Below are 24,210 nucleotides of genomic sequence, written 5' to 3' on the forward strand. Positions count from 1 at the left end.
ACCTCCCAGCCAACTGGCAGTGCCTCAGAGCAGCGTTCCCGATGAGGTGGCCGGCTGCCGGCGGCAGCAGCAGCAGCATCTGACTGGGCAAACTGGGCAGGGAAAGGAAACAGTGTGGTCTACTGGATAGAGCACAGGCCCGGGAGTCGGAAGGACCTGGGTTCTAATTCTGTTTCTGCCACTTGTCTGCTGTGTGACTTTGGGTGAATCGCTTCATTTCTCTATACCTCAGTTACCTAACCTGTAAAATGGGGATGAAGATTGTAAATCCCAAGTGGGACACGGACGGTGTCCAGCCTGATTAACCTGTACCTTCCTTAGTGCTTAGTACACTGGCACATAATAATAATAATAATAATGGCATTTGTTAAGCGCTTACTATGTGCAAAGCACTGTTCTAAGCACTGGGGAGGATACAAGTTGATCAGGTTGGCCCATGTGGGGCTCACAGTCTTAATCCCCATTTTACAGATGAGGCTACTGAGGCACAGAGAAGTTAAGTGGCTTGCCCAAGGTCACACAGCTGACAGGTGGCTGAGTCGGGATTTGAACCCATGACCTCGGACTCCCAAGCCCGCGCTCTAAGCACTTTAAAAGCACCATAATTATTATTACTGTAATTATTAAGAAGTACCATAATTATTAATAAGCACTTAGCAGAGACTTCCATAGCAGAGTTTTTCTTCTTCGTTTTGGTATTTCTTCAGGGCATACTGGGTGCCAAGAACTATACTAAGCGATGTATATCTGTTTATATCTATAATTCTATTTATTGGGATGCCTGTTTACTTGTTTTGATGTCCATCTCCCCCCTCTAGACTGTAAGCCTGTTGTAGGCAGGGATTGTCTCTATTGCTGAGTACTGTGTGCTCTGCACACAGTAAGCGCTCAATAAATATGATTGAATTAATGAACAGATACCATTAAAAAAAAAGGTGCCAGCCTCTCCCAGGAGTCAATCAGAAGTCCCCCCCAAGGGCTCAGTCCCTCTCACCCCAGCCCCCTGCCCCTTGTGCCCCCAACATTGGCTCTGCTCTTGCCTGGGTGATGGGATCTTGGGCCTCTCCCCATGGGCCCGGGGAGAGGGCTTGGGGGTGGCAGGGGTCCTCAATTGGGACCCCCCCCCCCCCCAAGAGATGGCCTGGGGAGGGGACAGGAGGGGAGCATCAGAGAAGGACTTGAGCCTGAGGCAGGAGAGTAGAGGCTGCTGTCAAAGTGAGAGGGATTGGGGTTAGACTCACAAACCAACTTTCCAGCACTGAGGTCATAAAGTCAGGGAGCAGGGGAGGCTGGCTCCATTCCTCCCTATGGTCACGGGTTGGAAGAGGGGAAAACTCCCAGGGAAGGGCCGGGTGCCCGAAACCACTCTCCACCCCCAACTTCCTCCTGCTGCTTTGTCTAGGAGAATGGGGGTAAGGGTGAGGGTGTGGGGAGGCTGAGGGGGGCGGGGAGACTGTTATATAACGGAAACCCGACTCCCGAGGTGGGGCCGGAGGGGCGGGAGAGGTGGAGATGGATGGATTGCCGGTTTGGGAAGGATACGGGGTGAGGGAAGGGAAGGAGGGGGTGTGGGAAGGCTCCTGGGTGGGAGGTGCCCACCGAACCGGCTCTTCACAGTGCTTTGCACATAGTAAATGCTTAATAAATGCCATCATTATTATATCGCTTGGATGGGCAAGCACTGCCTGCTCCATCTGACCCTCGTGCTGTCTGCCTGTCTCTTATGGCAGCTCCCAGCTCCAATCTCAGCCGCAACGTGGAGAGCAGAATTGGGAGACTGCCTGTTGCCCCCCTGCCTCTGGGGCTGTACCCCCTGTTAGCAGGGCCGGGATGGGGGGCTGAAGATGGAGAGAGAGGGGAAGGGGGAGCTGTTAGGAGGGCTGGGGCCTGCTGCCTCTCCCCGGAAACCGAACACCCACAGGTTCAGGTTGGCCTACTTGAGGGGTCCCGGCCGATCCGTGACCCCAGCTCCCAAGATGGGCACCCCTGGACTGGGCAGCGCACCTAGCTCTGGACCAGCGCCACGCTCCCGGCAAGTCACCCCCAAAATGGGCCGGGGAGAAGGTGCGTTCTGGGCTCTCAGGGGTGGCAGGGCCCTGACATTTGGGGACTCAGTGGAGGCCGAAGGTGAGGGCAGGGTTAAGGTTAGGGAGAGTGGGCCGCAGAAGGGGGGCCTCTTGTCCAGAGACACCGGCCAGTGGAGCGTCTTGCCACCCTTCCTCTCCCCAGAACCCCGGGCCTGGGCATGCTAGAAACCCAAAACTTCTGCCCTACTGGGAGGAAGGGAGGGTGGGACGGGTCCAGCCCTATGTCTGTGCTGCCAGCGGGACATCTGGGCGCGGACAAACAGATTGAAAGAGAGCAGCAGGACATGGTGTCCTTGGAAAACAGTCTGGGTCCATCCCCCCTGCCCGCCTCCACCTTCCCCCCTCCTCTCCCAGCCTGCCGCCACCCAAGCAGTCCCCCCGCCCCTGCCCTCCATGTTGCTTCTCTGCTCCCAACCTCTGCAACTCTTCCCTCACCTCCCAACCTGCCCCTGTCCCCCAACCTGCCCCTACCCTAATTATGGCATTTATTAATTATGGTATTTATTAAACACTTACTATGTACCACACACTGTACCAAGCAAATTGGGTTGGACACAGTCCCTATCCCACATGGGGCTCCCAGTCTCAATCCCCATTTTACAGATGAGAGAACTGAGGCCTAGAGAAGTGAAGTGAGTTGCCCAAGGCCCCACAGCAGAGAGGTGGCTGAACAGGCATTGGAACCCATGACTTTCCAACTCCCAGGCCCATGCTGGGTAGGGACCATCTCTGCAGCGTGGCTCAGTGGCAAGAGCATGGGCTTTGGAGTCAGAGGTCATGGGATCAAATCCCGGCTCTGCCAATCGTCAGCGGCGTGACCTTGGGCAAGTCACTTCACTTCTCCGTGCCTCAGTGACCTCATCTGGAAAATGGGGATGAAGACTGTGAGCCCCCGGTGGGACAACCTGATCACCTTGGAACCTCCCCAGTGCTTAGAAAGTGCTTTGCACATAGTAAGCGCTTAATAAATGCCATTATAATAATAATAATTATTATTAGTGGGTTTCCCGAGCAACAGAAGTGACTGAGGAGAGGGGATAGGGAGGACATCCTGGGGACCAGCTGGGGAAGAGGAAGGGCGGGGGAGAGGGCTTCTCATGATCGCAGGGCCGGGCTCTTTTCCGCAGTGCAGTTAATGGGTAGATCTTAGGCTTAGGAGTCAGAAGGTCATGGGTTCTAATCCCAGCTCTGCCACTTGTCTGCTGTGGGACATTGGGCAGGTCACTTCACTTCTCTGGTCCTCAGTTCCCTCATCTGTAAAATGGAGATTAAGACTGTGAGCCCCATGTGTGATGGAGCCCGCTGTTGGGTAGGGACCGTCTCTATATGTTGCCAACTTGCACTTCCCAAGCGCTTAGTACAGTGCTCTGCACACAGGAAGCGCGCAATAAATACGATTGAATGAATGAATGAATGATGGGGACTTCGCACAACCTGATTAGCCTGTATCTACCACCTGCACTTAGTACAGGTTCCTGGCCCATAGTCAGTGCATAACAAATACCACAGTGATTATGATTATTATTAAGTGCTTAAGAGGGACAAATCTGAGTGCATAGTTGACGTGCTGCAGAGGGCCATTCTTGTCATGCCATCAAGTCGTTTCCAACACATAGCGACTCCATGGACACATCGCTCCCAGAACGCCCCGCTCTTCAACTGCGATCGTTCTGGTAGTGTAGCCATAGAGTTTTCTTGGTAAAAATCCAGAAATGGTTTACCATTGCCTCCTTCTGCACAGTAAACTTGAGTCTCTGACCTTGATTCTCTCCCACGCCGCTGCTGCCCAGCGTGGGTGAGTTTTGACTTTGTAGCCGATTGCCTGCCACTCGCTAGCCACTGGCCAACCTAGGAACGGAATTGGTATTCATTCAATTGTATTTATTGAGCGCTTACTGAGTGCAGAGTAGGCCTCTGCTTGACTCTCCCTCCCGTAGCCAAGACTGGTCACGCAACGTCATCAGCGAGAAGCGGTGCAGGGTTTTCCAGTGCTCCCCATTGGCGAACATGACCCCTGCAGTGCGGAGCCTGAGGGGGGACCTCAGGGTGAGCTCTGAACGGCTGGGGAATGGGCCTACCTACTCTGTTATGCCATACTCACCCAAGAGCTTACTATAGTGCTCTGTATATAGTGAGCACTCAATGTTGCCAACTTGTACTTCCCAAGCACTTAGTACAGTGCTCTGCACACAGTAAGTGCTCAATAAATACGATTGAATGAATGAATGAATAAATGCCATTGATGATGATAATGATGTACCCATCTCTGCCCAATGACCTCACTTTCCTTCCTGGATGGGGCACTCTCCCAAGCCCATTGTCCATAGGTGACCTGATCCTGACTGACTTTTTCCTTTTCCACTCCATATCCCCTAACATGCCTCCCTGCCCCTTTCTGACCCTTCCCTGTCTCCCCTAATGATTCTCCCTCCTTTCCTCTGTCTCATGTCTCCTTCCCTTCCTCTGTCTTTCCTGATGTCTCTCTTATGTCCCTTCCTCGGTCTCCTCTAACATCTCTCTGCTTCTCCCTTCCACTGCTTCCCCTAATGTCTCTCTCTCTCCCCTTCCTTGTCTCCTAATGTTTCCTAACGTGGGGCTCGCTCACAGTCTTAATCCCCATTTCATGGATGAGGGAACTGAGGCACAGAGAAGTGAAGTGACTTGCCCAAAGTCACACGGCTGATGAGTGGCAGAGCTGGGATTAGAACCCATGACCTCTGACTCCCAAGCCAGTGCTCTTTCCACTAAGCCACGCTGCTTCTATCTCAGCTAGTGTCTCTCTCCCCTTCCCCATGTCTGCTGATGTCTCTCCTCCCCCCATCTCTCTTTATGTCTCTCTCTCCTCCTCCCTTCTGCCATCTCCCCCGATATCTGTCTCTCCTCTGGTCACCGAGCCTCAATCTTGCTGTTCCCCCATCTCCTTGTTCACAGTTGGCGTTTTGCTTCCCCAACCCCCTTACCTCTCTTGGCCCCCTCCTCCTTCTCTCCATCCTCCTCCCCCTCACCATATCCCTGGAAGACTATTCATTCATTCATTCAATCGTATTCATTGAGCGCTTACTGTGTGCAAAGCACTGTACTAAGCGCTTGGGAAGTACAGGTTGGCAACGTATAGAGATGGTCCCTACCCAACAACGGGCTCACAGTCTAGAAGGGGGAGACAGGCAACAAAACAAAGCATGTGGACAGGTGTTAAGTCATCAGAATAAATAGACTAAATCTAGCTGCACATCTAGCACAAAGCTAGCTGCGTTGACTATGTCGACAAGTTGGATCTTGCCGCGCCCACTGAACTCCTTGGCCTGGTCCACCAGCATCTCCTAGACCCCATCGAGGCCTCAGAACACCACCACTGACCGGGGCTCCAGGTACACGGTGTAGACGGACCCGTACTTGTCCCGCAGCTTTGTTATAAAGCTCTCCTCCCTCAGCCTAGAGGTAACCTTGCTCTGGGGGTGGGTGGGAGGTTCCCAGGCTTTGTGGTGGGGACAGGTGTCCCTGTGACTAGCTGACACTGGCTCGGGCACCGGGCAGACCCGTTTCCTGGGCACTGTTTGCCGACAATAGGGAGGGACCCACGTCGGCCAGTGTGGATGCATAAACCAGTTCCCAGGGTTGAGGTTGCCTAGTCAGGGGTGGAGCCAGGTGGCCTGCTCCCTCAATGCTCCCGGGTCCCCAACCCCTGACCCCCAACCCCTGCCCCCCCTTGCTCACTACCAGGAAGGACTTCAGCAGGCCATGCCAGTCCATCTGCAGCACGTTGCCCAGTACAGGCAGGGGCTGGGGGCCCGGGGGCAGGTGGCCAAGGGGACTGCCTGGCTCCGGGCGAAGAGGAGCAGGAGGCCTGAGATGACCCCGAGCAGCAGCAGCCCCAAGCCACTGAGCTCCATCCTGGCTCCTTGTACCCTGAGGTACCCTGGGTAAGGTGCAGGGCTGCTTGGAGCCTCCTGGCTTCTTATTCGTTCATTCATTCAATCGTATTTATTGAGCACTTACTGTGTGCAGAGCACTGTACTGAGCGCTTGGGAAGTACAAGTCGGCGACATATAGAGATGGTCCTTACCCAGCAACGGGCTCACAGTCTAGAAGGGGGAGACAGACAACAAAACCAAACATGTAGACAGGTGTCAAAATCGTCAGAACAAATAGAATTATAGCTATATGCACATCATTAGCAAAATAAATAGAATAGTAAATATGTACAAGTAAAATAAATAGAGTAATAAATCCGTACAAATATATACAAGTGCTGTGGGGAGGGGAAAGAGGTAGGGCGGGGGGGGATGGGGAGGAGGAGAGGGAAAAGGGGGCTCAGTCTGGGAAGGCCTCCTGGAGGAGGTAAGCTCTCAGTAGGGCTTTGAAGGGAGGAAGAGAGCTAGCGTGGCGGATGTGCGGAGGGAGGGCATTCCAGGCCAGGGGGAGGACGTGGGCCGGGGGTCGACGGCGGGACAGATGAGAACGAGGCCCAGTGAGGAGGTTAGTGGCAGAGGAGCGGAGGGTGCGGGCTGGGCTGGAGAAGGAGAGAAGGGAGTTGAGGTAGGAGGAGGCGAGGGGATGGACAGCCTTGAAGCTGAGAGTGAGGAGTTTTTGCTTGATTCTTATAGCTTCTCCTCTCCTTCGCTTTCTCTCCTCCCCTCCCCTTCCTCTTGTCCCCTCCCATTCCTCTCCTCTCCACCCCTGTGCGTTAACGTTACAAAACTTTGCTAAATCCCCACCCTAGGCTCTCAGATCCAGTCCAATTCTGACATATCCAGTTTCTACTCTTTTCCCTGCCCCTTTGGCTTCTTTGAAACTGCACCGGAACGGACCGGACCGGAGGGAGGGAGAAAGCGGAGGTAATCATAGCCAAGTGTCAGGTTTTGAGGGGGCCTGACATAGGGGTTGGGGGGCTCCTTTAAAGTGACAGACAGCCCAGCCCCATTCCTCCTCCTTCCCTCCCACAGTCTTCTAGGCCTGGCTATTCCTGACCAGCCCCCCATATCTCCCCAGCATCCTCTCTCCAGGGATGCCCACCGGATGGAGTCCTCATCTGTGAAATGGGTTTAAGGAACTGTTCTCCTTCCCCTTTTCACTCGGGCCACATGGGGGTCAGGTTCTGGCGTCCAACCTGATGATCTTGAATCTCCTGTGTGACCTTGGGCAAGTCCCTTAACTCTTTTGGAGCTCAGTTCCCTCACCTGCTAAGTGGGGATTTGATATCTGGTCTTCTCAGTTAGACTGTGAGCCCCATGTGGAACCTGATTAACTTGTATCTACCCCAGCGTTTAGTATAGTGCTAGACACATAGTAAGCGCTTAACAAATATCACGATTATTGTTGTCATCTACCTCAGCATTTAGCACAGGACCTGCACATAGTAAGCACTTTACAAAGTCCACAGTTATTCATACTCTTCTATTCCTGGACTCCCCTGGACCTCGGTGAAGCTGCTGAGAAATTCAGGGGCCCGGTGGGTTCTCCCCTAGGAGGGTCCCAGGGGTTTAGGGGGAAAATAACTGGGTGGGGCTGTGGACACCAGAAGGCGGGGGGAATTTCTGACTCAGTTCTGAGCCCCAGACAAGAAGAAAATGTAGCGGGAGGGATCAAGGCTGGATGGAGAGTACAGTCCCCTGACCTCAGAGTTGGGGGGCCACGAGGGGTCCCCCAGTAGGAGAAGCCCTCCTCCTATTTCTCCTCCTTTTCCTCCATTCTCCTCTTCCTCCTCCCCTCCCAGAAAACACCCTCCCCCTCCCTCCTCCCTCCTGATCAATCAATCAAGAAATTGCATTTATCAAGTGCTTGGGAAAATACAACAGAGTTAGTAGACACAATCCCTGCCCAGAAGGATCTTGCACAATATAACAGAGATGATAGACATGTTCCTGGCCCACAGTGAGCTAGAAGGGAAGACAGACACTAATATAAATAAATGAATTTATGGATAGGTACGTAAATGCTGTGGGGCTGAGGGAAGGGTAGGAAAAAGGATGCAAATACAAGAGCAAGGATGACGCAGAAGGGAGAAGGACAAGAGGAAACTAGGGCCCAGTCAGGGAAGGCTTCTTGGAGATGTGCCTTTAATCAGACTTTGAAAGTGGGGAGAGTGATAGTTTGTCAGATAAGAGGAAGGAGGGCACTCCAGGCCAGAGGTGGGCATGAGGTCGGCAGAGAGATAGATGAAGTCGAGTGAATAAGTTGGCTTTAGAGGAGCAAAGCATGCGGGCTGGGTTGGGAGAGCAGTTAGGTGAGACCCCCTTACCCATCTCCTGCCTCTGGCCTGGACCACCCTCCCTCCTTAAATCTGAATGACAATTACTCTCTCCCACTTCAAACCCTTATTGAAGGCCCATCTCCTTCAAGAGGCCTTCCCAGACTAAGCCCCCCCTTCCTCTTCTCCCCCTTCCTTCTGCATCACCCTGATTTGCTTCCTTTGCTCTTTCCCCCCCCTCCCCAGCCCCACGACACTTATGTCCATATCCGTAATTTATTTATTTGTACTGAAGTCTGTCTCCCCCCTTCCAGACTGTAAGCTCATTGTGGGCAGGGAATGCGTATGTTTATTGTCGTACTGCACTCTCCCAAGTGCTTAGTACAGTGCTCTATACACGGTAAGAGCTCAATAAATACAATTGAATAAATGAATGAAAGGTAAGAGGGGGCAAGCTGATGGGGTTCCTTAAAGCTGATGGCGAGGCATTTCTGCTTAATGCGGAGGTGGATGGGCCCAGATCGTCATGGAGCACAAGGCCTCGCTCTACCCTGCTGAGCCCCGCGATTTCATCGATGTCTTTCTCCTCCACATGTGGCAGGCAGGTGCTGGACGGGGGAGGACAGGGCAGGGCTGATGGGGGGAGTTGGAGGTGGACACTAGTCAGAGGAGGCCAAACGAGGACCCCCAGCCTCCGGCCGGTTTAGGTCCGGCACGGCCCGGAGCCTTCCAAGTAGCCCTGGAATTATCAGTGGAGTAGCAGTTTGGATGGAGAGGAAAGGGTGGATTTAAGATATGATGTGAAGGTCGAATAGACAGGATTTAGTGATGGATTGGATGTGGGGTTTTGAATGAGAGAGGAGTATTTGAGGATAATGCCAAAGTTAGAGGCTCGTGAGACAGGGAAGATTCTGAGATCGGAAAGTCAGGGGGAGGACTGGTTTTGGGGGGTGAGATAAGGAGTTCTGTTCAAGTCAAAGTTTGGGGGTTCCACGATGGATTGATGCATTTTTCACTATGACACCTTAATCGGAGATGATAATAATGGTATTTGTTATGTGCTTACTATGTACCAGGCAGTGTTCTAAGCACAGGGATAGAAACAAGCAAATCGGGTTGGATGATCTGATAACAGAGTGGTTTACAACGACTCCTGACCCACCTCTTCCCAGTTTAAATGACTAGGTCTCCCGATCTTCCGTCAGAGGGTGGTGGTGGGGAAGAGGAAGGCGGGAATTTCTGCGACGCTTCAGAGGGCGGGTCCCAGCACTCATCTTGGGGGTCGCTCTGTACCCGAGAGGGGATCGGTGCCTGGAAGCGGACTGTCCAGTGGGCACATGCGGGCACCGTTCCACATCTGAGAAGGCCTGTGTGCCCGGGGAGCAGACCGTTCAAAGGGACCATGCCCACATGGAAGAAACAGTGTGATGCTAATATTCAGGTGAGCCTCTGAGAGTCAGGGACCGTGTATAATTCCTGCTTGCATACTGTTTCCCAGGGCGTAGTACAGCGCTCTGCATACAGTAAACATTTAATAGATACTATTACCGCCACTTTCCCTACCCTCACAGTAACCCCACCCACCCACGGCCCTTCCCCTAAAGACACGCACTCAATAATATCCAGAGTGGGCAGCCAGTGCTTTCCTATCATTCTTCTGTCTGTTCTCACATCTCCCGGGGCAGGTCGGGAGAAGCTTTGTACTAACCTCACTGAGGTGCATGTGGAAGATGAGGCCCAGAGAGGTTAAGGAACTTGTCAGTGGAAACACAGCAGGGTGTGGGCAGGGATTATAATCAGTCAGTAGTATTCACTGAGCGCTTACCTTGTGCAGAGCACTGTAATAAGTGCCTGAGAATCTACGATACAACAGAGTTGGTAGATACGTTCTCTGTTCACAACAAGTTAGGTCTCTGGATTGCCAGCCCATAAAGCCTCTCACAGTGGTTGTATCTGTGTGATGCACAAACTCACCACAGTCACCCCCCTGCAACACACACGGACACACAACCCTCCACCCAGACACAAACATGTGCACCGTCCACAAAGATTCACGCCTGCGCACGCATCTCCACACCGACACGGGTTTCCCTGCCGGCCATCGGGAACCCAGAGTTGGATGAGGAGATTGGAGGATGAAAGCTGATCTTTCTTTCCAAGTACAAAGATGGGTGAGCCCAGGGTCGGCCCCCCCCCCAGCACAGATGTTCCCCCAGCCGCGGCACCAGACCGTTGGGAGGGGCTTCCATAGTCAGTCAGTCACCTATATTTTTTGAGCGTTTACTGTGTGCGGAACACTGTACTAAGCGCTTGGAAGAGTACAATATAACAAAAAGCAGGCACAGATACTGCTCCCGCTGGGGGCTGCTCTACCCCGATGCCGCCCATCTCTGCTCCCCAGATCTCTACGAGGAGGCAGCGTAGTTTTGGGGTTCCCTGGGTGCCTGGCTAGCAAAGAACATGGAGATCTTAGCCCTGTTCGCACTGTTAATGCCCGAGACCTTCTCTCCTCCGCTCCCATGACCCAAGGGGGCCCAGTGGGTAGCTGAACCCGAGGCAGAGAGGCCGGCGGGAGGCCTCTGGGTCTGACCGAGAGCCAGTCCGCCTCCCTCCCAGGGGCACCGAGAGGGTCAAGAGAGGAATCCGGCCTAGGATGGAAGGAAACACAGTGTCGGAGAAAAGGATGCAGGGGGGAATGGGCCAGGGAGGGAGTGAGTGGAGTCTCAGAGCCCTGAGGCCCCGCCATCCCCCCAGCCATTATCGGGGGAGGAAGCGCAGCTGGTACGGGGGGGGCACGGTGCCGATGCCACTCTCCCGGGGGGTGAGGTCGATGTCCTCGGGGGCCACGGGCGAGGCCAGGGAGAAGTTCTGCAGCACCGTGGTGAAGAAGAGGAACAGCTCCATGCGGGCAATGCCCTCGCCCAGGCAGATCCGCTTCCCTGCACAGGGCACAGGGGGTGACCGGGCTAGCACCTGTGGTCAGCCCAGGCCGCATTTGCCCGGGCTCCAGGGTGCAGAGGGGTATTTGTTTGCATGAAAAGTATATTATCCTTATTGTGGTATTTGTTAAGTGCTTAGCCTGTGTCAAGCACAGTTGTAAGCCCTGGGGTTGACATGAGTTAATCAGAATGGACACGGTCCTGTTCCCCCTTGGGAAGAGGAAGAACAGGTATTGAATCCTCATTTTACAGTTGAGGAAACTGAGACCCAGAGAAGTGAAGTGACTTGCCCAGGGTCACCCAGCAAGCAATTGGCAGAACTGGGATTAGAACCCAGGTCCTCTGATTCCCAGGCCCGGGATCTTTCCAGTAGGCCTCACTGCTTCTCATTTAATAATAATAATGATGGTGTTTGTTAAATGTATACTATGTGCAAGGCACTGTTCTAAGCGCTGGGGGAATACAAGGTGATCAGGTTGTCTCATGTGGGGCTCACAGTCTTAATCCCCATTTTACAGATGAGGGAACAGAGGCACAGAGAAGTTAAGTGACTTGCCCAAAGTCACACAGCTGACAATTGACGGAGTCGGGATTTGAATCCATGACCTCTGACTCCAAAGCCCGGGCTCTTTCCACTGAGCTGCTTCTCATTTGCATCCCGGGCACCCTTGCCCAGTCACGTAACCGAGGGGGAGTCTTGGATGAGGTTTGTGGGGCCTCATCAACTAGCGGACTGGCTAGTGGGGTCAGCCTCACAGCTCCACCAGCCCTGGACTCTGTCTCTTGGCAGTGGCACCAGGCACTGGGGGAGACCGTGAGCGTTGGCTTCCCTCCCAAACATGCCCTCCCTGATGCCCCCAGTCCTGGATGGACCAGCTCCTCACCCTACCCCCACACACTGGCCCAGCGCTGACGGACTTCCCTGACTCTACTGAGAGTTGATCTTTGTCTCTAAACCCCCTCCCCGCAGCTCCACCCCCGCTGTCTGTCTGTCTTTTTGTCCGTCCGCTTGTCCGCCCACCTATCTGGGCGACCCTTCAGCATCCCCACCCTCCCCCGGACCAACAGCCAGACCTTTCCAGGAGGAAAGTGTGGGCTGGCTGGACCCATCGAGGCAGTGACCCGCTTAGGCCTGGTAGCTCCTGCCCCTGAGCCTGACCTCCCAGGCTATCAGACCCCACCTTCTCGGGGGTCCATCCCATGCCCCGGACCGGGCAGAGTAGCATGGGCAAAGGTACCTATGGAGAAGGGCAGAAATGCCTCGCTCTTCTTGAAGTTGCCCTGGGCATCCAGGAAGTGGCCGGGGTCGAAGGTGTCCGGTTTCTTAAAGTGTTGGGGGTCGTGCAGCACGGAGCTCAGGAGGGGGTACACGTCTGTGCCCTGGGAGAAGAGCAGGGCTCATGTGGAGGCTGTTAGGGTCGGGCCCAGGGGTGCAGAGTGGTCGGACATCCCGTGCAAGGTGGACCGACAGGACAGTGGCCCCGAGTCCCGGCCGGTCCCGGCTCACCTTGGGGAGGAGGTAGCCGCGGAAGTGGGTGTCCTGTGTGACGATGTGGGGTACGCCCAGCGGGATCAGGTCGCTGAACCTCTGGATCTCGTGGATCACGGCGTCCGTGTACGGCATCTGGGCCCGGTCCTCCAGCCCTGGGGGGCGGTTCTGCCCGATCACCTCGTCAATTTCCTTCAGGACTTTCTCTGGGGGCCCAGTGGAGGAGGAGAAGGAGGAGAGGGGGGAGGAGGAGGATGCGTCTCCCAACTCTGTTGTATTGTTCTCTCCTAAGCATTTAGTGCACTGCTCTGCACATAGTAAGCGCTCAATAAATTCGATTGACTGACCGGCACTCAATCAATACAATCAGTTGATTGATTAAGAAGAAGAGCCACTGTGCCTCCAGACAGAAGAGGGGAGGGGCGCCTTGCCATCTACCTCTCCCTCGGGGGGACCAGATCCCCCCACTTCCCCGTCCTGCCCAATCAGAAGATTGCGTGGTTTCCCCCAAGTCAGGAGTGGCCTGCGGGAAACTCTCTCCAATCACTCATGAACCCATCTTTGATAGATCCAAGGGAACTTGGAATAGATATCTGCACCAACCACCGCTCGGAATAATAATAAACTGTGGTTTTCCTTAAGTGCTTACTACATCCCAGGCACCGTACTAAGTGCTGGAGTAGATACAAGATCATCAGGTCCCGCATGACTCTAACCATCTAAGTAGGAGAGAGGACAGGTATTGAACCCCATTTTGCTGATGAGAGAACTGAGGTGCCAAGAAGAGAAGTGATTTGCACAAGGACACACAGCAGACGTGTGGCAGGGTTGGGATTAGAACCCAGGACCTTCTGACTCCTGGGCCCATGCTCTTTCCACTAGTCTATGCTGCTTCTCTCTCTTCCTTGCTCAGAAAAACGGTCTTGGTCTTTGACCCAGCAGCAGGATGAGAATGAGATCTCCTGGCTGCCACCAATCAGGAGAAAGTTCCCTGGATTTCACCAATTCAAAAGAATTTTTTTTTTAAATATTTTTTCTTAAGCTCTTACTATGTGTCGATTGTGTAAGCACTGGGGTAGACAAACACAGTCAATTGAACACAGTCCCTGTCCCACATGGGGCTCACAGCATGGCTCAGTGGCTTCCCAAGTGCTTAGTACAGTGCTCTGCACACTGTAAGTGCTCAATAAATACGATTGAATGAATGAATGAATGAAAGCATCGGGGCCTCGTGGAAAAAGCCCGGGCTTTGGAGTCAGAGTTCATGGGTTCAAATCCCGCCTCTGCTAATTGTCAGCTGTGTGACTTTGGACAAGTCACTTCACTTCTCTGAGCCTCAGCTACCTCATCTGTAAAATGGGGATGAAGACTGTGAGCCTCACGTGGGACAACCGGATCACCTTGTTACCTCCCCAGCGCTTAGAACTGTTCTTTGCACATAGTAAGTGCTTAATAAATGCCATCATTATTATTATTATTCTTATGTGGGGCTCATGGGTTCTAATCCCACTCTGCCACTTGTCTGCTGTGTGACCTTGGGAAAGTCACTTCACTTCTCTGGGCCTCAGTTACCTCATCTGTAAAATGGGGATTAAGACTGTGAGCCCCACATTAGACAACCTGATCACCTTGTATCCCCCCCAGGGCTTAGAACAGGGCTTTGCACATAGTAAGCGCTTAACAAATACCAACATTATTATTATTATCCGCGGTTGAGGAAACTGAGACCCAGAGAAGTTAAATGACTTGACTAAGGTCACATAGCAGAGAAGTGGCAGAACTGAAATTAGAACCCAGGTCCTCTGATTCCCAGGCCCGGGCCCTTTCCACTAAGCCGCATTGCTTTTCAAGATGGATGAGTAGGACGGGCAGGAATCTGAAAAACTTGCTCCTGATTGGAGGGCCATCCTAACCGCCCTGGTCTCAGGGAAAGAAGCCACCTTGGTATCCCCTCCTCCTTCCTGGGGTGCCCCCCATCACCGCTCCCCGGCCTCCTTCTCGGCCCAGTGCCCTCGCACCTAACACCTGAGGGTACTTGAGCAGCAGCAGGAAGCCGTAGCGTAAGGTGGTGCTGGAGGTCTCGGTGCCCGCGAAGAAGAGGGACAGGGTGGTCAGCACCAGGTTGCGCCGGTGAAACTCAGTGCCCATGATTTCCTTCTCCTGCAGGGACCAGAGGGGACCAGGTCAGCCGGGCACCCTGTCCTGGGCCACGTGCCGTGGCAGCTTCCCATTTGACTTCCCCATATCCCACCTCCCCTCCCCATCTCTGGACATGTCCCCATTTCTCTTTTTTTTCCCCAGTGGTGTCTGTTAAGTGCTTACTTTGTGCCAGACACTGTACTAAGCGCTTTGATAGATACAAGCCAATCAGGTTGGACCAAGTCCCTGTCCCATGTGGGGCTCACAGTCTTTGTCCCCATTTTCCAGATGAGGTAATGGAGGCCCAGAGAAGTTAAGTCGCTTTGCCTGAGATCACACAGCAGATAAGTGGCAGATCCAGGATAAGAATCCCAGGCCCACACTCTATCCGCTAGACAATATTGCTTTCTGTGCAGCATGGCCTGAGAGTGCCTAGTGGATAGAGCACAGGCCTTGGATTCAGAAGAATCTGGGGTCTAATCCCGGCTCTGCCACTTGCCTGCTGTGTGACCTTGGGCAAGTCACTTAGCTTCACTGTGTCTCAGCTACTTCACCTATAAAATGGGGATTAAGATTGTGAGCCCCATGTAGGACAGGGAATGTGTCCAACCCTGAGCCCCCTTTTCCCAGACTGAGCCCACTTTCCCCTCTCCTCCTCCCCATCCCCCCCCACCCTACCTCCTTCCCCTCCCCACAGCACCTGTAAATATGTTTCTACAGATTTATTACTCTATTTATTTTACTTGTACATATTTACTATTCTATTTATTTTGTTAATGATGTGCATTTAGCTTTAATTTTATTTATTCTGATGACTTCACACCTGTCCACATGTTTTGTTTTATTGTCTGTCTCCCCCTTCTAGACTGTGAGCCCGCTGTTGGGTAGGGACCGTCTCTATATGTTCCCAACTTGTACTTCTCAAGCGCTTAGTACAGTGCTGTGCACACAGTAAGCACTCAATAAATACAGTTGAATGAATGAATGAATGAATGAATGAATGAACCCAATATGCTTATTTCTATCCCTGGCTTAGAACAGTGCCTGGTGCATAGTAAGCACTTAACAAATACCATTATTATTACTGTTATTATTATCATTATTCTCTCCAGGTCTCTGGGAATCTGGGTTCCCCAGAATACAAGACGGTTCACAGGGTCGCGCGGTACCTTGTCCATGCGGGTGAGGAAGCAGTCGATGAAGTCCCGAGGGGAGTTGGGGTCCAAGGACTTCTTGTTGCTCTCGATGCGCTGGGCGATGAAGGAGTTCACGTACTCCAGGTTGCTGTGGACACGATGGTGGACTCCGGGGAGGTACTTCATCACGCCAGAGAACAGCTCAAACAGCTGGCGGGAACCGGGCCCAGCCCATGTCAGCCCCATTAACCCGGGTGCCCAGCCGAGACCCACCCCGTGCCCAAAAGGGATCAAGGGCAGACAGGGGGGAGGCAGTGCTCTTGAAAGCACCAGACGGGGGGCGGGCAATCAGGCCTAGGGCAGCCCCCTCCCTGACTTTCCAGACGGTGAGGAGGGACCCCCAGAGCAGGGCAGAGGGCCGAGGGCCCCGCTCCCCACTGCCCCTCCCCTCCCGCCCCCCCGGGGCACGCCCAGCTGAATGCCACCTGCCCCCAGGGTGAGCTCATGAGGGCGAAGGTCTCATTGAACATGTGCAGTAAGCTGAGGAATATCTTGTCCTGGTAGTCGAAGCGGTTCCCGAAGACGATGGAGCAGATGATGTTGGCCGTGATGGAGTTGAAGAAGAAGGTGGGATCGATGAGCTCCCCTGAAGAGGGAACGAGGAGGTCAGAGGGAAAGGGAAGGGCGTCCCAGGAGGCGGCACATCAGTCCGGACGCAGGTGATAGTGAGCGAATGCCGCTATTTTCCCCATGGCTCTCTCAGTCCCCTCCTGGGCCTCGCGCAGAGGCTTGTTGGAAGGAACTGCTTGGTCAGGTGACTGAGGGCACCCTCCCCTTGCCCCCCATCTTCTACCCCCACCCCCTGGCCTCAGTCGCCTGCCCACCACCCCCTGCAAGGAAATGGCTGAGCCACCAGCCGTGAGGCTGGTGGGTGTGCACGGATGGGGGCTCAGGCTTCGGAACGGCTACAGGTCGGGCTCCAGGTGTCAATTCTGGCGGCTCTGCCGCTCATCCTGGAGTCAGAGCCTGAGCCCTGGGCCACCTGGGTCAGCCTTCTGGTCTCCACCGGGCCCTGTCCCGGGCCCCGGAGCCGCTCACCCTTGGATTTGTGGATTTCTCCCACCAGGCACTGGGCCTCCTCCTGGATGCGCTCCTCGATGCTGCGCTTGCCCATGCCAAAGTCACGCAGCGTCGTCAGCGAGAAGCGGCGCAGAGTTCTCCAGCGCTCCCCATTGGCGAACACAACCCCTGTGAAGCGGACCCCGAGGGGGGGACCCCAGGGTGAGCTCTGGGCGGCCGGGGAACGGGCCTACCTATTCTGTTATTCTGTACTCCCCCAAGTGCTTAGTACAGTGCTCTGCACACAGTGTTCGATAAATACCATCGATGATGATGATGATGATAATGATGTGCCTCGGCCCCACCCACAGACCCCTCCCCTCTCTTCTGAGGGTCCCCTGGCTGAGTTTCTATCTCCCTAGTGTGTCTCCTTGCCCCCCTCACACTGTAACTCCTCCCTTTCTCCCCTACTATCTTTCCCTCCCTTCTTCTGTCTCTTCCAATCTCTCTCCCTTCTGTCTCTCCTAATGCCTCTCTTCCTCTTCTAATGTCTCTCTCCCTTCCTCCATCTCCTCTAGCATCTCTTTCCCTGCTTCTCCTAACACCTCTCTCCTCTCTGCCTCTGCTAGTGTCTCTCTCCCCTTCCCTGTTTCTGCTAATGTCTCTCTCCTCTTCCCTGTCTCTCTTAATGTCCCTCTCCCTGACTCCCTTCTGCCATTTCCCCCAATATCCATCTCTCCTCTGGTCACCAAGCCTAAGTGTCGTTGTCTCCCCGATCCTCTTGTTCACAAATGGCTTACCACCTCCCACCCCCTCCCTCTCTCCTTCTCTGTCCCGGCCCCCTCCTCCTCCCCCTCCCGCTTCCCCTCACCGTATCCCTGGAAGACTTTGTCGATGATGGAGATCTTGCCACGCCCGCTGAACTCCTCTGCCTTATCCACCAACGCCTCCTTGACCGCGTCGAGGCCGCAGAGCACCACCACTGGCCGGGACCCCAGGTACACGGTGTAGACGGGCCCGTACTTGTCTCGCAGCTTTGAAACAAACCTCTGCTGTCACCACTTCCCTAGCCCCTGAGGAAGGCTTCCCCAGGGCCCTGGGGGTGGGAGGAAGGGTCCCGGGCTTCGTGGGACAGCATTCAGGTCACTTGGAGTGGGACTGGGAGCATGTGAGGGGGCGGGAAATGCTGGCATCGAGCTGCCCACCTGCTTCTGGCTGCCCTGGGGTGGGAGGGATCATTGGATGGAGCTGGAATAGAGGCATCCAGGCCTCCAGTCCCACAGCACTTGTGATGAGATCTACAATTTCTTTATCTACATTAACGTAACGAGAAGCAGCGTGTCTCTCCCCTGGTCACCAAGCCGAAATGCTGCTGCTTGAAGTGAAGCAGCGTGGCTCGGCGGAAAGAGCCCGGGCTTGGGAGTCAGAGGTCGTGGGTTCTAATTCCGGCTCCGCCACTTGTCTGCTCTGTGATCTTGGGCAAGTCACTTCACTTCTCTGTGCCTCAGTTGTCTCCTCTTTAAAATGGGGATTAAGACTGTGAGCTTCACGTGGGACAGTGTGGTCACCCTGTAGCTACCCCAGCGCTTAGAACAGTGCTTGACACATAGTAAGTGCTTCAAAAATATCATCATCATTATGATGATGATGATGATTAATGTCTGTCTCCCTCTCCAGACTGCAAGCTCGTCGAGGGCAGGGAATGTGCCTGTTTATTGTTCTATTGTACTCTCCCAAGTGCTTAGCACAGTGCTCAGCACAGACTAAGCGCTCAATAAATACGAACTGGCTGGAAGTGCCGTCCGGTGGCCACTGGCCTTTCTCAGACAAAGAGATTGGATGGGAGGGGGCTGGAGGAGTGAGGGCTCTCCTCTCCCAAGCTCTAACCACCAGGAAGCCTTTCTCGGCCCTCCTGCCTGCCGTGTGACCTCGGGCAAGTCACTTCACTTCCCTATGCCTCACTTTTCTAATCCATAAAGTGCAGATTAAATACCTGTTCTCCCTCCTGCCTAGCCCATGAGCCTCATATAGGACGGAGTCTAAGTCTAACCTGATTATCTTGTACCTATCTCAGTGCTTAGTAGAATGCTCAACATATTAGTAAGTGCTCAACACGTACCACAATTCCGAATGTCTAGACTCAATCCCATGTGCTGAGACAGATGACCTGCCTGGATTCTGCCTCTGGGAATCCAATGGCCTCTACTCCATCCTGACCCTCCTCAACCTCTCAGCTGCCTCCCACACTGTCGACCACCCCCTTCTCCTGGAAGCATTACCCGACCTTGGCTCTCTGACACCTGGTTCTAATCCTATCTCTCTGGCTGCCCAGTCTCAATCTCTTTCACAGGCTCCTCCTCTGCCTCCCACCCTCTAACTGTGAGGGTCCCTCAAGGCTCAGTTCTGGGTCCTCTTCTATTTTCCATCTTCACCGACTCCCTTGGAGAACTCGTTTGCTCCCACGGCTTCAACTACCATCTCTATGCGGATGATTCTCAACTCTCCATCTCCAGCCCTGATCTCCCTCCTTCCCCTGCAATGTCACATTTCCTCCTGCCTTCAGGACATCCCTACGTGGTTGTTTCTCTGACATCTCAAACTTAACATGTCCAAAACAGAACTCATTATCTTCCCTCCAAAACTCTTTCCTCCCCGTGACTTTCCCATCGCTGTAGACAGCACCACCATGCTCCCTGTCTCACAAGCCTAGATTCATCTCTCTCATTCATCCCACATATTCAATTTGTTTCTGTTTAAAATTTGCATCACCGGTAAAATCCACCCTTCCCTCTCCATCCGAAAAGCAACCACATTAATCCAATCACTCATCCTATCCTGCCTTGATTACTGCATTAGCCTCCTTGTTGACCTCCCTGCCTCCTGTCTCTCCCCACTTCAGCCCATACTTCACTCTGCTGCCCAGATCATTTTCTACAGAAATGTTCATCCCATGTTTCCGCACATCCAAAGACCCTCCAGTGGTTGCCCATCCACCTCAGCATCACACCGAAAATCCTTATCATCAGCTCTAATAATAATAAAAATAATGGCATTTATTAAGCACTTATTATGTGCAGAGCACTGCTCTAAGTGCTGAGCACTGTTCTAAGCGCTGAAGGCATTCAATCACCTTGACCCTTCCTGCCTTATCTCTCTGCTTTCCTACTATTCATGTACACTTTGCTCCTCTGACTCCAACCTTCTCACCATACTCTGAACTCTTCTATCTCAATGCCCACCTCTCACCCACATCCTACCTCTGACCTGAAATGCCTTCTCTCTTCACATCCAACAGAAGCTCTCTCTCCCCACCTTCAAAGCCTTATTAAAAGCCCATCTCCATCTTTTTTAAAATGACATATGTTAAGTACTCCCTATGTGTCAGGCCCTGTACTAAGCATTGGAGTAGATACGAGCAAATCAGGTTGGACACAGTCCATGTCCCACCAGAGGCTCAAAATCTTAAATCCCATTTTGTAGATGAGATAACTGAGACCCAGAGAAGCGAAATAACTTGCCCAAGGTCAACCGGCAGGCAGGTGGCAGAGCTGGGATTAGAACCCAGGCCAGGGTTCTAGCCATTAGTCCACGCTGCTTCTCAGGCGGCGTGGACCGTGATGCTCCGGCCTTGGGAGGTCAATTCGCTGCCCCCATCCTTCTCCGTCCACCTTCCCTCCAACCTCTGGACACCAAGGTCTCGGTCCTTGGGCTGCAATCTGAGTAAACAGGTGTTCCTGTGACTAGCTGGCACTGGCTCGGGCACCAGGCAGACCCGTTTCCTGGGCACTGTTTGCCGACAATAGGGAGGGACCACGTCAGCCGGTTTGGATGCATAAACCAGTTCCCAGGATTAAGGTTGCCTAGTCAGGGGTGGAGCCAGGTGGCCTGCCCCCAACCTGCCGCCTCAACGCCCCCGGGTCCCCAGACCCCAACCCCTGACCCTCAACCCCTGGCCCCCCTCGCTCACTGCCAGGAAGGACTTCAGCAGGCCCCGCCGGTCCATCTGCAGCATGTTGCCCAGGATGGGCAGGGGCCGGGGGCCCGGGGGCAGGCGGCCACGGGGGGCTGATCGGCTCCGGGCGAAGAGGAGCAGGAGGCCTGAGAGGACCACGAGCAGGAGCAGCCCCAAGCCGCTGAGCTCCATCCTGGCTCCCGGTACCCTGGAGAAGGTGCAGGGCGGCTTGGAACCCCCCGGGTTTTTATACTTTGGGGGTCAGAGTCTGCTCCTCCCCCTGTTCTCCTCCTCTCCTCCCCTCCCCTTCCCATTCCCGTTACATAACCTTGCTGTCTCCACCCCAGGCTCTCAGGTCCAGCCCAGGTCTGACCCATCCAGATTCTTCTCTTGTCCCCACCCCTTTGGCTCCTTTGGAGAGGGACTGGAGGGAGGGAGAAGGTGGAGGTAATCATAGCCAGGTGTTGGGCTTTGAGGGGGCCTGATGTGAGTATTGGGAAGTCCCTTTAAAATGACAGGCAGCGCAGCCCCACTCCCCCTCCCTCCTGCAGACCCCCAGACCTGGCTACTCCTGACTGGCCCCCCAAATCTCCCCAGCATCCGCTCTCCCGGGATGTCCACTGTAAAATGGATTTAAGACACCCGTTCTTCTTCCCCTTTACACTATGGGCTCCATGGGAGTCAGGGGCTCTGTCCAACCTGATGATCTTGAATCTACCTGAACTTTTATCTCAGGGCCTCCACATAGTAAATACTTAACGAAGTCCACAATTACTCAATCAATCGTATTTATTGAGCGCTTACTGTGTGCAGAGCACCGTACCAAGCGCTATTTTCTCATCCCTGCGTGCCTCTGGTCCTGGATGAAGCCACTGAGAAATCCAGGGGTTCGGTGCATTCTCCTCAAGAAGGATCCCGGGGGCTGAGGGGAAGGGTAATGGGGACACCAGGAGTCAGGGGGCAGGGGGGGATTTGCTGACTCATTCCCGAGCCCAGGATAAGGAGAAACGGATCAACACCATAGTGGGAGGGATCAAGGCTGGACAGAGATTACAACCCCCTGATGTCGGAGTCAGGGGGATCATGGGGGCAAAGGTGAGAGCAGAAAGACACGGTCATCAGAAAGTTCTGATCACTGGGTGGGGGGGACAAGGGGATAGATGAGATGGCTTCTTAATGACTCCTGGCTGGGAGGGGTGGGGACAGCAGGAAGAGGGGAAGACTCGGGCCACCCTGATCGGGCCAAGAGCCGCCGGGCCATGGGACCAGGTTCAAGGAGCTGCCACTCACTGGTGCAGGGGAAGTCATTCATTCATTCATTCATTCATTCAATCGTATTTATTGAGTGCTTACTGTGTGCACAGCACTGTACTAAGCGCTTGGGAAGTACAAGCTGGCAACATATAGAGACGGTCCCTACCCAACAGTGGGCTCACAAAGCCGGCTCCTTCCCCTCTCCTCTCTTCCTATTTCTCCTCTTCATTCTCCAGTCTCCTCCTCTTCCTCTTCCTCCCCAACCCCTGCGAAAGCATTCTCCCCCTTCCCCCACACCCCCCAAATCACCCAATCAATCAATCGATGGTATTTATTGAGGCACTTGGGAAAGTATAATACAACAGAATTGGTAGAAGTTGCAGTCCATGGGGGAGACCGACATTAAAGAAGACTAAGGGTAGGGGAAATAGGTGAGAATAAGGGTATGGCCATAAGTGCTGTGGGCTGGGGTGACAATCAAAGTGCCTAAGGGGCAGACAGTCAGGGTCATCGAGGGTGCAGGGGGATGGTGGAAAGGGGAAACAGGGTCACTGTCAGGAAAAGCCCCCTGCCCCTCCCCTCCCCGCCCCCCCAGGGAGATGTTGTCAAGGTTCATGTGGGTGGGTCCCCCGGGTCAGAGAGCACCGGGATGACCTACACAAACTACTCCCAGGTCAGCAAAGTCCACCATGTCCTGCGGTCACCCATCGTCGATGAACGCAGGCAGAGCCTGGGCCGGCCTTTGCCCACCACCCGGAGGAAGTGGTCAGCCGGGGTATCCGAGGAGGCTGGCCAGAAATCCCCACCCAACGGCCCCCTGCCACCTTCCTAGGGCTGCTACAGTGCCCTGCCCCACCTCCACCCCAGCTTCAGTACTCCAGCGGGTGACCCAGGACGGGGACCGAGATGGGCAGAGACATACAGCTCCTGGGAGACAGAGGTGGGCAGAGATGCTCAGACCCAGGGAGACAGAGGTGTGTGGGGACACAGAGACCCAGGAAGACAGAGATGGGCAGAGACACAGAGATCCAGGGAGATGGAGGTGGGTCAGTCCCAAAGAGATAGAAGTGGACAGGCAGAGTCATGGGGCCACTAACGAGAGTCACCAGAGACAGAGGAGACAGGGCAAGACAGAGACACGGACTCAGAGGCAGGCTGAGGTGAACAGACACAGACAGATGACTAGACAGATGGACAGATGGGCAGATTCATTCATTCATTCATTCAGTTATATTTTCTTGAGTACTTACTGTGTGCAAAGCACTGTACTAGGCGCTTGGAAAGTATAATTCAGCAATAAATGGGCAGAGGGGCAGAACAGGCTGGCAGAAGGGCAGATGGGCAGAGCCCCCAACCCTCAAATCTGCTCCAGCTTCCTGGGAGAAGAGCTCTGAGAGGGCAGCTGGGGCGGACTGAGTGGGAGTGGAAGACGAGGAAAGGAGGGCTTAGTCAGAGAAGGCCTCCTAGAGGAGGTGTGCCTTCATTAAGGCTTTGAAGGTGGGGAGAGTGATCATGTGTCAGATGTAAAGCAGGAAAGCATTCCAGGCAGAGGCAGAACATGGGTCAGAGGTGGAGGTGAGATAGACGAGATTGAGGTACCATGAGTGAATTGACATTAGAGGAGTGAAGTGTGAGGGCTGGATTCTAGTAGGAGAGCAGTGAGGTGAGGTAGGAGAGGTCAACGTGATTGGCCACTTTTAAGCTGACGCTCAGGAGCTTCTGTTTGTTGCAGAGGTTGGTGGACAACCACTGGAGGTTCTTGAGGAGTGGCAAGATGTGAACTGAAAATTTTTTCAGAAAAATGACACGGGCAGCAGAATGAAGTAAGGATCAGAGTGGAGAGAGACAGGAGGCAAGGAGGTCAGCAAGGAAGCTGATACGGTAATCACGGTGGGAGAGGAGAAGTGCTTGGATTAATGGGGTAGCAATTTGGATGGATTTTAATGATGTTGTGAAGGTTTAATCAAT

At 53.9% G+C, this 24,210-nt stretch overlaps 1 protein-coding gene across 1 annotated transcript; it reads right to left on the reverse strand.

The window, feature by feature from the left end:
- Positions 1-10,538: 10,538 nt before the first annotated feature.
- LOC119946069 (cytochrome P450 2B4-like) lies at positions 10,539-21,192 on the reverse strand. The gene is made up of 9 exons (XM_038767454.1): positions 21,004-21,192; positions 17,908-18,070; positions 17,076-17,225; positions 16,463-16,623; positions 16,011-16,187; positions 14,721-14,862; positions 12,721-12,908; positions 12,452-12,593; positions 10,539-11,213 (listed from the first exon to the last, which is right to left on the reverse strand). Exons 1-9 carry the CDS (start codon positions 21,178-21,180, stop codon positions 11,032-11,034), a joined length of 1,482 nt encoding a protein of 493 aa, XP_038623382.1. The 5' UTR covers positions 21,181-21,192; the 3' UTR covers positions 10,539-11,031.
- Positions 21,193-24,210: the final 3,018 nt, after the last annotated feature.

Source organism: Tachyglossus aculeatus, chromosome 26, assembly GCF_015852505.1.
Source record: "Tachyglossus aculeatus isolate mTacAcu1 chromosome 26, mTacAcu1.pri, whole genome shotgun sequence".
NCBI classification, from domain to species: domain Eukaryota; kingdom Metazoa; phylum Chordata; class Mammalia; order Monotremata; family Tachyglossidae; genus Tachyglossus; species Tachyglossus aculeatus.

Excerpts from the sequence above, each read along its gene's own strand:
- LOC119946069 (XM_038767454.1), bottom strand. The coding sequence starts at position 21,180 with ATGGAGCTCAGCGGCTTGGGGCTGCTCCTGCTCGTGGTCCTCTCAGGC. Across the intron at positions 18,071-21,003 it reads TGCTGAAGTCCTTCCTGGCA|CTGCGAGACAAGTACGGGCC; the intron begins GTGAGCGAGGGG and ends TTTGTTTCAAAG. Across the intron at positions 11,214-12,451 it reads ATTTCTGCCCTTCTCCATAG|GGAAGCGGATCTGCCTGGGC; the intron begins GTACCTTTGCCC and ends TGCCCTGTGCAG.